The sequence below is a fragment of the Sciurus carolinensis genome, chromosome 17 (assembly GCF_902686445.1).
Source record: "Sciurus carolinensis chromosome 17, mSciCar1.2, whole genome shotgun sequence".
NCBI classification, from domain to species: Eukaryota; Metazoa; Chordata; class Mammalia; order Rodentia; family Sciuridae; genus Sciurus; species Sciurus carolinensis.
Genome location: NC_062229.1, coordinates 7663706 through 7677284, shown reverse-complemented (window position 1 = coordinate 7677284; position 13579 = coordinate 7663706). Strand labels below are relative to the sequence as shown.

Sequence of the window (13579 nt, the reverse complement as noted above, 5' to 3'; positions counted from 1 at the left end):
ACAGCTCTTAAAGAGTAAACACATCCCAGTCCCAAAAGTTCTTGTAATATGTCCACTTGTTCTTGTAATAGGTCCACTCTTTGATTTACCAGGCGTATGCCTGCCCTTAAATGTTGGTTTAAAGTCTCTAGAGTTTGTAAGGCAGTAGCTGTGTTTTCAGCTAAACGGTTGACTGCGGTCACTGTCTGTATAGTAGTTGTCAATGCAGCAGCTGCAGTCGCGGCGGCCGCCGCCGATGCAACAACAGCTGCAACCACAGCTGCCACGATGCCAAATTGTCTTTAATTTCTTGATAGTAGCACTGGTAATTCTGCATCTGTAACAGAGACTGGGATAGGTAGGAAGGTAGGGATGCACATTAAGACCGCGTGGGAGAAATTGGTAGCATTCCAACATTGAGAAAGGTAGCAACTAGATTGAGAGCAATCAAGGATTGTGTTATTGGAAATATTGGTTAGTAGAAACATAAAAGGAGGGAACACACAGGCTGGAGTGGATGAGAATGTAATGTTTTTAGTACAGTTAGTAGTAGTCTCAGCTCCAGCATTTTTTCTGCTCCACGTCGAAGAGTTCCATTCGCATTGTCTAAAAGATCCTCCTTTAAGAGCAAAAAGAGGTTTTAAGTTAGTATATCCTGAAGTCAAGGTGAATAGCAACCAGCTATCAAAAGGATTAATGCGCTCCATGCCCATGGCATCATGATCAGCAAAATTATCAGTGGTACGCTGGGAAGTAAAATTTGGTGTGAAGAAAAATCCATGTTGAACCAGGGTCGCTCGCTTGGCATTTTGACAACCTGTCCAAATGGGAGGTGTGGAAAATTTTGGATTACATGGAGGAAAAATTCTGGGAGTTTTAAATCCATTAGTGGGAAGAGGTAATTTGTGAGGTACAAATCCTATTATTATTACTAATGGCATTATCCTCAGGTATATCAAAGCATAAGGCTCCAGGGAGGGAGAAAGCGGAAGAATTATATGGTTGAGTCTCTTGATCATAAAGTGTAGTGGGTAATCCTGTAGCCGCATTGGTGGTGAACAACGGAGGGAGTAGAGAGGAAGTATTAGTTAACGGCAAAGGATATGGCCAAGCTTTAACTATTGCCCACAGGTTCCGGGTCTGGCTGTCCATTTGTGTCTTTGCAGTTATGGGAAGGCTCACTATCGTGAGGAGGAGTAGTATCACTTCCATGTTTTATAGGTCTGGTCAGTCTTTCAGGAACCCAGATCAGAGTTTGTTGATCCTGTGGAAAAATACAAACAGACCCTCGGACCCAACATAATACTGGATCTGGTCCTTTCCAGCAACCTGTCAATATGTCTTTCCACTTGGCCCATGTTTGAGGGACAGGGGAAGGGTTGCTATGGCGATCAGCCGCAGAGTGTCCATAATTGTCTATAGTCAGAAAATTTAAAATAAAAAGAACCAAATTAATTTTGTGCTTGGGAGATTTAAAAGAGTCTCCTATTCCCCCTTTTTGTTTATTAAGACAATTTTTTAAGGTGAGATGTGTCCTCTCGACTATACCTTGTCCTTGTGGATTATAGGGAATACCAGTAATCAATTGAATATTAAATGTTTGTAGGAATAGCCGGAAGCTTTTGGAGGTATAAGCAGGACCATTATCTGTTTTTATAACTTTAGGTATGCCCCAGCAAGCAAACGCTTGTAGGCAGTGTTGAATGACATCTTTTACCTTTTCTCCAGAGTGAGCGGAAGCCATGATGACCCCTGAAGCAGTGTCTACTGACACATGTACATACTTTACAGTACCAAATTCAGGAATATGAGTTACATCCATTTGCCAAACATGATTAGGTAACAATCCCCTGGATTGACTCCAAAAGATTGTACTGGGATCAAAGGAGCACAGTGTTGACAATTTTTTACTATTTGCCGAGCCACACATTTAGAGATAGGAAATTTTCTACTCAAGGTAGTGGAATTTACATGGAATTTCTCATGAAAGAGTTTTGCTTGTTCCTCTATGGAAAAAACAAAAACGGATTTGGTAGCCATATCCACCAAATCATTTGCTCTAGCCAAAGGTCCCGGTAAATTAGAATGAGCCCTAATATGTCCTATATAGAATGGATGTTTACGCTGCAGAATAAGGTTTTGCAGTGTAGTGAAATAGGAAGCCACGGTGAATAAAGAAGAAATACATGGCACAGTTTCAAGAACACTTAAAGCATTAACAACATATGAACTATCAGATAGGAGATAAACGGCTGATTATCTGCTACTTTAAAAGCCAACACCACAGCTGCGAGCTCAGTAACTTGTGCCGAGTTGGATTGAACTATTATAGTATGAAGTTGATCATGAACAAGTGCAGCGCCTACTCCATTTTAGATCCATCAGTAAATATAGTTATACAATTTTTAATAGGTTGGGCACTAGTCACTTTTTGAAAAATTATGGGAGTAACTTTACAAAACTGAATCCAAGGATGTTGGGGATAATGGTTATCAAACTGAGCTGAGGTGGAACAATATAATACTGACCAATCATCAACATTATTGCTTAGCCATTTAATTTGCTGAGTGGAATAAGGGGTTATAATGATAGAAGGATGGATTCCAAAGACAGTAATGCAAGATTCTATTCCCTTAAATATTACTTGAGCAACAGCTTTGGGATATGATTGTAATATATTAGCTGGAGAACTAGGAAGATTTATACTCTGTAGAGGTCCCCCCCTGCCAAATTATGCCAAAAGGACTATGTTTTTCTGGGATGATGATTAAACTCAATGGTTGAGTGGGATCACAGCGATCAACATAGCATTGCTGAAATCTGTTTTCAACTAGCTGTAAAGACATTCGTGCTTCGGGAGTAAGCTTTCTAGGTGAATTTAAGTCAGGATCACCTTTTAGTATATCAAATAAAGGTTTTAATTCCCCTGTGGATAATTTTAAATAGGATCTAATCCAGTTAATATCACCTAGGAGTTTTTGAAAATCATTTAAGGTATTTAGCTGATCTGTCCTGATGGTCAACTTTAATGGCCTGACTGTAGTAGCAGTAAGTTTAGTACCCAAATATTCTTGGATATCTCCTAACTGTAACTTTTCAGGGGCTATTGTTAACCCCCTTTCCTTTAAAGCTTGGGTCACGAATTGTAATGCTCCTAACAACACTTCTCTTTCTGGATGGCAAATAAGTATATCATCCATATAATGATAAATCAACAATCTCTTGAATTTTTGTTTAGTGGTTGTTAATGCCCTATCCACATACATTTGACACATAGTAGGACTGTTGGCCATGCCTTGAGGCAATACGGTCCATTCATATCTCTGATCAGGTTGAGCGTGGTTAAGAGAGGGCAAAGTAAAAGCAAATCTCCAACAATCCTTTTTGTGTAAAGGTACATAGAAGAAGCAATCTTTTAAATCCAGTATAATTGTAGGCCAATTTTTTGGCAATGCAGAAACAAGAGGTAACCCGCATTGGATAGGCCCCATAGGAAACATTTGATCATTTATAGCTCTCAAATCATGTAATAATCTCCATTTCCCTGAATTTTTCTTTATTAAAAATATTGGAGTATTCCAAGGAGAAGTAGAAGGTTGTAAGTGACCTGATTGTACTTGTTCTTGTACTAATTTATGAGCTGCCTCTAATTTTTCTTTTGTTAGGGGTCACTGTGGGATCCAGCGAGGCTTATCATCTTTCCAAACTATAGGAATTGATGTCATTACAGTGGCCCCTATGAAAAACCCAGACCCCTGAAATCATTTTTTGGTGGAGACAAGGGAAGTGGTTGTAACGGTCCTTGATGAGATTTTCCTCAATCCTTCACTGTCCTTATACTCCATATTTTGTAACATATGTTTGAAGGGGTCCCTTTATAAATATGGTCAGTGGTGAGTTTTATGTCCATTTGTTGTAAAACATCTCTTCCCCACAAAGAAACTGGCACATTACACACATATGGTTGGAACACCCCAGAATGACCCTCTGCATCTTTCCAAGACAATGAGGAAGCACTTTGATTAGGGCTCTCTGCCACCCCTAGACCTCTGAAACTTTGAGCAGCTGTAACTAGTGGCCAATGTTTCGGCCAGACTGACGCACTAATAATACTTTTGTCTGCTCCTGTATCTAATAGACCTGTAAATTCCATATTTCCTACCTTTAAGTTTAAGAGAGGTCTCTGTCCCATATCCATAGTAAGATTTATTAAAGTAGTTTCTGTTGATCCAAAACCTCCTTGTCTCTATTTGTATTCTTACTGGGCCATAGAGAATGTCGACTAGGCAATATAAGCATTTGTGCAATGCGGTCTCCTGGAAAGATAACTGTAATGCCTTTTGGTGAAGAAACTAAAGCTTTAACTTGACCTGTAGAGTCAGGATCGATGACCCCTGGATGAACTACAAGCCCTTTTAATGTTGAGGAACTTTTGCCTAATAATAGCCCTACACTATCTTGTGGAATTTTTTCATGCCAATCTGTGTCTACCATTTGCACCCCCATATCTGGAGTTAATATGAGTCTGGAGGTGGCACAGATGTCCAATCCGGCACTTCCTGAGGTGGCTCTACGCTCCCCTTCTCTGTTGGAGGATACCACTGTTGAGGAACTTGTTGGATGACCCCGTATATTTGTTGTGGGCCCGGGGAGGGCCCTGCCTCCCGTTTTTTTGCAGCCTAGGATTAGGCCCTAGGAAGTTACCTTCCTTATCTCTTATTGACTGGCAAACACTACTCCAGTGATTTCCTTTTTTACATCTTGGACACAATCCTGGCCCAGGTCCTGAGCTACTCCCTGCATTGACATTGCCACCTTGGGTCAAAGATGACCTTTTATTTGGACAAGCGGCCTTTAGATGTCCCATTTGACCACATACAAAGCATGATCCTGAGAGTCCTTTGTTTGTCCTTTGATTAGAATTTTCTTGAGCCTGAGCAAGTGCAGCAGACAACATAGTAGTCTGTCTATCTATAGCTGCTACAAATGCACTACTCTGTGCAGAGGTGTCATTTATATCTTTACACACTCTTAGATAAGTAGATAGATCCTTGTTTTTCCATGGCCTAATGGCATCCTTACACCATTTGTTAGCTTGCTCATAGGCCAATTGTTTTACTAGAGGCATAGCTTGGTCCGCATCCCCCAAAATGCGTGATGCAGTTTGAATCAACCTATCCACAAAGTCTGCATAGGGTTCATTGCTCCCTTGAGTTACCTTGGATAGCTGGCCCTGTAGATCTCCTGTACCCTGCAACGTTTTCCAGGCTCTAGTTGCTGCAGGGGCAATCTGGGCATACACAGCAGGATGGTATTGAAGCTGTGCTTGGATAGTCTCATATGGCCCTGTACCCATAAGCATTTCTATGTTAAGTTGAGGGTCGCCTGCAGCTGCATTATGCCTGGCAGTGTCTGCAGAAATTTCTTGCCAAGAAGTCTTCCACATAAGATATTGTCCTCCAGACAGAGTGGCCCTAGCAAGGTTAACCCAGTCTTGAGGTACTAGGTTTAAGGAGGACATAGTTTCTACCAGAGCAAGAGTGAACGCTGCTTGTGGACCATATGTACTTACTGCCTCCTTTAGTTGTTTAACTATTTTAAAATCTAAAGGTCGATGATATCTTTGATTTTGAGCATCCTCAAAAACTGGATATGCGGCAGAGCCAAGATGACTCCACGCAGTGCGTGCCTCACAGGGTAGTGTTTTAGGAGGAGCTGGAGGCGCCGAGGGAGCTACAGGCACTAGGGGGAGCTCTTTACTTATGTTTAATTTTTGTACTTGTTTTTCTAGTTCCTCTCCAGAAAGTTCCCCTTCCGAGTCAGTTCCTGTTTCTGAAATCTGAGAGCGACACGATCGTTCCTCTTTTATTTCTTCCAAAACCTGACTGCCCTCAGTCAGAGGCTTCACAAAAGAGTGTTTTTTAGTTTCCAAACAACTTTTAACAAGGGACCATATGGCCATGGTACCCACAGGCAGAGGCTTTTGTTTATCCGCTATGCGGAGGTCCTCCCCTAAATGTTCCCACTGTGGAATATTTAACAGCCCCTCATTTAAAAACCAGGGAGAAACTTTTTCTATAGTATCAAGAAACGTCCTGGCTGTCTTTGCCTTTAACGGAGTCCCAGTTTTCTTTAACAATTTTCTCAGTGGCTGTTGCATCTTAACTTTGGACATTTCAGACCCCATAATTAATTTGCTAGCGATCACTTTTTGTATACCAGTTTCAGTTCACTGGACCTGCGTTCCGCTTGGTCCGGGTTGATTGATGGTGGCCTTTCACGCACCACTTTCACTTTAATATCTCTAATGTGGACCGCTTTTCGCTTAGTCCAGGGTGTAGCCGCCTTTCGCGTGCTACTTTCACTTTAATACTTTTAAGGTGGACTGCCTTTCGCTAGTCCACTCCAAGCCGCGTTTCGCTTGGCTCTGTCTCCAGACTGCCTTTCGCTAGTCCTTACTTTCACTTTAATCGGACCGCATTCCGCGTGTCCCCGGACCACCTTCCGTGTGTCCTGACTTTAATTGGACCGCATTCCGCGTGTCCGCGGACCACCTTTCGTGTGTCCTGACTTTAATTGGACCGCATTCTGCGTGTCCTGATAGTCGCTTTACCACGAACGTCAAGGCTGCCTTTATCACTCTTTTTTATTATTTATAACATTAATCTCTAAAACTTACCTAGGTAGTTGCTGCTGGTTTGTTGTTTCCCAGGTCGGGTTTCGGCACCACTTATCGCGTTCCCTGCCCGCAGAGAAACACGACACCTGGTTGAAGTTTCAATGCTTTATTGTGCACTGTCCTTCTGCTTCTATTGTTTCTTTTTCTTATCCTATGTTCCTCCTCAGCAGGGAAGTTACAGACCTTATATAGGTAAAACCACCAATCAAAGGAGAGCACACGAGGGAAAAGCGTGGACAGATACAGAGAGCCAAGCAGGGCATACCGAGATCATGCGTTGTGCATGAGACCAGAGAACCAGTCATAAAGACTTCCTTAAAATGATGTCAGATGTTTGTGCAAAAGTTAACTGCTCTGGCTCACTGCCAGGCGCCATCTTAGCCACACCTAGGGCCAGGGGTCCCGGGTACCCCGACAATCCTCAAAGTATCCACTTTCCCATCACCCACGGTCTTGTTCCACATGCACACTCCTGAGTACACCCCACATGAATGAAGCACCATCTCAGCACTGGACCAAGGGACCTGTGTTTCCATAAGCTCTCTGTGCTTCTCAGGACAGTCAAGTTTGTGAACCATCTGGATGCTCCCTCTAATCTCCTCATAGTTTCTCATTCACCTTGCCCAGGGCACAACTATGGATTTGTCTGGACTATGACATGTGAAAGGATGATTTCTGAATGACCTCTTGGAAAGTGTTTTCTCTTTTGAAACAACACCCAAGGAACATATACTCATCTTTCTGTCTCTAGGTACCATGTTGGAATATGACATCTGCCATCAATATATTTTAATGAACAAACGTTTTCATTTTAATGTTGCTTAATTTATCAAATTTCTTTATCAGTCCAGGCACCCAGTGACCACCAGGGGATTCAGCACCAGAGTGGGACTCACTCATGGAAGGGCAATGAACCCTACTCTGATGGACCTGCAGGTACATCTTTACTTTTCTGTTTATTTTTACATTGGCATCATTGCTGTCCTCTTGCATATGACAGGTAGATTTTAATTTATTTGTTTCCCTTTTTGATAACATTAGTGATTCTGATTTCAGGTTTTTATTTGCTTTTGCTCATGTATCAGTGTTGAAGGACCAAGGAATATGATACAGAGGTGGAACAAACTTCAATATTGTGCATTATTTGGTAATTTTTTTGTATTTTTTGTAACTAAAATGCTTTGCTACAGTAAAGTTTAGTATCATTGTTATTTCATACTTAGCATAATACAGATGTGTAATACAGATTATGCATTTCATTTAAGTCAGCAATCTATGTTTATCTGATTTCCTAAACATAATTGTGGATCATTAAAAAATGAACTTCCACATGTATAATCAGAAAAATGAGAGATTACCCTCTATTTATGTATGTTGTACCAAAATGTAGAAATGCATTGTAGTGTCTGTACAAATAATTAGAACAAATAAAATATAATAAAATTTAAAAAATGAATATAACAATTAAATTTCTTACTGTAACTAGTATGTCTGTTTCTGTATTTTTATACTGCATTTTCACACTGCAGTACTTCAGTTATGTTGTTTTGGTTAAAAGTGATTCAAGTAGCAAATCATTCCATTCATTTAAGACTGTTAAAAACTGTAAGTGAAATGAGAACAGTGAACTGTCTTTTTAGACAGCTAAATTTGTCCTTTTATTTCATTATTTCTCTAGAAGGAATTTGTACTTCTGCAAGGCAGTGTCTATTGTGTTTTCTTTTGTCATCTCCCTAACACAGGGAGACTGTCTTGAACTCACAATCCTCTTGCTTCAGCTTACTGTGTAGCTGGGATTATAGGCATGTGCCACTGTGTCCCACCACATTTTCCACTTGATGACACAGAATATTATTTAATTATATATTTATATTTTTATTATTATTTTATTATAAACAAATGGTATACATGTTGTTTCTCTGTTTGTACATGGTGAATATATTTTTAACTATTGAATATAAAATGCATGAGTGGAATCGGTGTTCCATGAGGCATCTATAGAATTAGCCTCCACGTGTGTGGGTTTTAGCATAAATTTATTGTAGTATCATATTTAGGTAATGTTCATATCCAGCCATATAAAGAAAGTATATTACTGTCTAAAATGTGGCATGAGTCTTCCTGATATTGTTGTTAGAACAGAGTTGCCCCTGAATACAAAAAGAAAACTAAAATCCAATAACAGAAGCAAGATGGATTGGGTGTACATGGTACTTGAAGCAGATGTGAGCATAAACAGGGAGGGAAGAAGACATCCACTTGGCCTCTCCAGGAGAGACAGTCAGCCAAAGCAAAGTTCTTCATCCCTGAGCCTGTATCCTTAAGGAATTGTGCTGCTCAGAAATCACATGGGACTAAGAGTTTGACTAATGAGGAGCTTTGGATATTGAAGCTCCAAGGGCCACAGAGATGACAGTCTACCTGCAATCAACCACCCACTCTACAGCTTGCCCAGGGGAGTACGCAGCTCACCTGGCCTGGTCTCATGAATATCATTTCTCCATAAGATGCAAGTGCCACACTGTCTTTCTGCATTTTCTAAAAATAGGCCTCCATTTACCTTTCTCTTTCACATCCAGAAAGGAAATGAATGTCATTCCTCAGTGCTGGCACCAGGTAAATTGAAATCTCCCAGCTTATGTTTTGCCATTAGTGACAGGTCTTTGTCTGTCAGTCCATTTTGGGCAGCTGTGAGGTGAGGACATGAAGAAGATGGGAAGAACTAGGTCACCTGTCAGATGTCTGCCCGATCATCTGTCATCTCCACGTTCTCTTTTTCTAATTCACCAAGACCTAGCAACTCTCATCTGCTAATACCTGACTTTGATTCTTAAGTCCAGGGATGTTTTGCATACTCAACGGGAGCCTTCTCTTGCTCAGTTTGTAGAATGTTATAGAATTCCCTATCATTGTCTTTATCTAATTTGGTAAAGGAACAAAGGTCTATGGACCAGCATTCCTTACTTTTCACTTCTTAGCTTGTAGCATTCCTTTGAAGAGCAGATCTTTGGCCAAACTGGTCTCCTGTTGACCAATGTTCTGAGAGGGAGCAGGGTATATGTATGTGAAAATATACATGCATAAATGTTATATTGTACAGGCAGGCCCCAAGACTATAAACTAGTCTACCCATTTGTCCACATTAATCTATGAAATTTTGAAAAATTGAAAAGGCAGAGCAGACCAATCTAGAACGAATAAGCATGTACATATACTTTCCAAATTAGCCAGTGATAATATTTTGCCATCAAAGTTATTTTCTTAAAATAACAAAATACTACATATCAATATAATGTACACTTTTTGTTCCACTTCACTCTCTATTTTGCAGAGGTAAACACAATCTTTACTTAATTTTCTCCACATGTTATTTGATGGTTTTACACATTGCACATTTTTACATGTGAGTGTTTTTATGCCTGTAAGCATATGTTTCTTTATTATATCACCTGTATATATGTATGTGCTTATGTATGAAATGTACATATACATATGTGTGTATCGATTTGCAAAGGATTTTATGTGTAATATATGCCTATATTCCTATGTGATATAATAAGACACTGGAATCAGGTAAGGACATTAAAATATTGAACTAGAGAAAAATATACCAATATAAAGATTAAAATTGATAAAACACATTATTTTTGAAGAACTGATGATAAAATACTATGTACAGTATCATGTTTTAAAACGTTAAATGAGTACATGGTCTCTCTCCTTGTGAAAGCTAAAATTGTTGGCTTGAGAGTGTAGCAGTGATTTCTAGATGTTTGGAAGGTGTGGAGAGAGAGGGCGGAAAAGGGTGGCTGAATTTCATCAGTGCTTGCTGTATACATGCATGTCAATATCTCTTCAACCCCATTATTATGTACCAATAATATATGTGGATTTTAAAAAGAAAAAAGTAGAAAAAGAACGTAAAATAAGAACATGGCTTTCAGATAGAATCACTCAATACATTGAAGCTGCATGGGGTAGTCAATATGAATTTCAGTACAGTGGATCCTTTGGGGGAGAGAAAACATGTGATCTTAGGAGGACTGAAGATCCCAACAATCAATATCTCATATTGTATTTCTGTTATAATAAACGTGTAAGCATCATGGTATACTTTAATGGTGAGAGGTTGATACTCAGGTCTTTATTTATAAGTGATTTTTGAATATTTGAAATATTCTGTAAGAAATTAAAAGTTTTGTCAGTGGGAGTTGGAAAATTATTCAAATTTTATCATGCTATAGATATCTTGTTAAGAAAATTACCTTTCCTGATGCTTGTGTTATTTTGTTGCTACATCTAGAAGTGGTTTATTTATTTAAATTGCTAGATATTTTATTATATGCTCAAGAGAAACAAATCTCGAGGTCATTAATGTTCATTGGGTTGTTAGTATTCTTACTTTTCTACATATGGAGGATTCTCAGTGGAAATTTCAGTATATTGATCCTACCCTTAAATTTGCCTTTTTTTCTTTTTTCTTTCTTTTTTTTTTAGTTCTGGGGATTGCACTCAGGGGTACTCAATCACTGAGCCACATCCCTGGCACCTTTTATAAATTTTGAGTCAGGGTCTCACTAAGTTGCTTAGTGCCTTGCTAATTGGCTGAAACTGGCTTTGAACTCATGATCTTCCTGCCTCAGGCTCCCAAGCAGATGGGAATACAGGCATGTGCCACCATGCCAAGGTAAATTGGCAATTATAAACAGAGTTAAATTTTTTCGTTTTTGAGAACGTGTTCTGTTCTTCTTTCATCTCTGTACATTTCGGCTAACCTGTCCCTTCCCTAAAATAATGTCCTGTGTGACTGGTTATGTGCATGGCAGAAACAAATCATAATAGAAATATAAAGTGCCTCATCCATCAAGCCCTCTATTCAAAAATATTGTGTGTTCCTGTTCCTCATCCCTGCATGGTTCCCAGAGGCATTTACAATGGTTTCCCCATCATAGGATTGAGGGGACTGAGGCTCCGCCTATAGTTCTAAAACCTTTCTTGCTTACAAAGAAAGCCCTGGAGGTGAAACCTGAGGTGAAGACTTGATTGAAGTTGTTACTACTGATGTAGATTTAACATCGATTCTTCCCCTGCTTATTATGGATTCGGAGAATTCTCATAGAAAAAGCCATGTACCATTTTCTATTTCATTCTATTTTTTTCTGATGCAATGTGAAAAAAGATTCGGTTTTCAACAAGTAAAACATGGATTATTGGAAAGTGCAGGAGAGTGGACAGCAGGAGGAACTGAAGGTGGGATGGGAGAGAGAGGCAGAAGCAGAGGGAAGATGAGCCACCCAACAGGGACTGTACAGTTCTGAGAGCTTTCTACATAAGGGATCTGTGATCTGTGGCAAATCCTGTTTCTTTTTTTTTTTTTTTCCAGAAGACTCCTCAACAGCATGGAAACAGAAAACCAAACGAGCCCAATAGAATTCCTCCTTCTGGGTCTCTCAGAGGATCCAGAACTTCAGCCTGTCCTCTTTGGACTGTTCATGTCCATGTACCTGGTCACAGTGCTTGGGAACCTGCTCATCATCCTGGCTGTCAGCTCTGACCCTCACCTCCACACCCCCATGTACCTCTTCCTCTCCAACCTGTCCTTCACTGACATTAGTTTCATCTCTACCACGGTCCCCAAGATGCTGATGAACATCCAGAGACAGAGCAAGATCATCAGTTTCATGGACTGCCTCACTCAGGTCTGCTTAGTCCTGGTTTTTGCTGGAATGGAAAACTTTCTCCTAGCAGCAATGGCTTATGACCGTTATGTGGCCATCTGCCATCCCCTCAGGTACTCAGTCATCATGAACCCCCACTTGTGTGTCCTGTTGATCCTGTTGTCCTTGTCCATCAGCATTGTAGATGCCCTGCTGCACAGTCTGATGGTGCTGAGGTTGTCCTTCTGCACAGACCTGGAGATTCCCCACTTCTTCTGTGAACTTGATCAGGTCATCAAGCTGTCCTGTTCTGATACCCTCATCAATAACATCCTATTCTATTTAGTGTCTAGTATAGTGGGTGGAGTTCCTCTTCTTGGGATTATTTACTCCTACATTAAAATTGTCTCTTCTATTCTGAGAATGTCCTCAGCTGGGGGAAGGCATAAAGCCTTTTCCACCTGTGGGTCTCACCTCTCAGTGGTCTCCTTGTTCTATGGGACAGGTTTTGGGGTGTATATTGGCTCTGCAGTGACTGACTCATTCACCAATACTGCAGCAGCCTCAGTGATGTACACTGTGGTGCCCCCAATGCTAAACCCCTTTATCTACAGCCTGAGGAATAGGGACATGAAAGAAGCCTTGAGGAAACTCATCATTAAATGTCTTTTTTGGTGATGGGAATATGGATAGTTTGTGGTTTGCCTCTGGAGAAGAAGGGACAGAGTACAGAATTACGGGAAGGAGGTTGGCACACTTCCTGGCAAACAGCAAATATCAATAAAATTTAGTATCATCGTATTCCATACTTAGCTTCTCCTTTTATTTTATTAGAAATAAAGGAAACCTTGGAATAAGATGGATTCTTACATGAGAGACTTAAACGTCAAGTTATCCAAGGACTTCATGAAAAGTTACTTATTTTCCATCTTTCACGATATATTTGAAGTTCATTGCTGAAATGAAATACTTGGAATAACTGTAAAATTTGCTACTTGAGATACATGAATGCCTAAAGTTCAAGGCTGTATGTTTTGAGAGAGAGAAAGAGAGGGAATATGAATGTGTGTGTTCTGTGAGGAGGTAGAGATGATTCTTTTACTTCCAAATAAATTTCCATCATTACCAATACAACTCTTGGGACATCAGTTTTTGTATGTTTTTATATATTATTGAAAAATTGGGTAACTATTTGGTACAGGTGTTTGAGTGTATTAGATAAAGTCTGAAATTGTGTTTATTCTTGTATTGTGCTTATCTTGTC

At 40.0% G+C, this 13579-nt stretch overlaps 1 protein-coding gene across 1 annotated transcript; it reads left to right on the top strand.

Moving 5' to 3' along the window:
• The first annotated feature begins 12057 nt into the window (after positions 1-12057).
• On the top strand, positions 12058-12993 carry LOC124967927 (putative gustatory receptor clone PTE03). Its single transcript, XM_047530359.1, has one exon. The coding sequence runs from the start codon at positions 12058-12060 to the stop codon at positions 12991-12993; it is 936 nt and encodes a 311-aa protein (XP_047386315.1).
• The last annotated feature ends 586 nt before the right edge of the window (positions 12994-13579 follow it).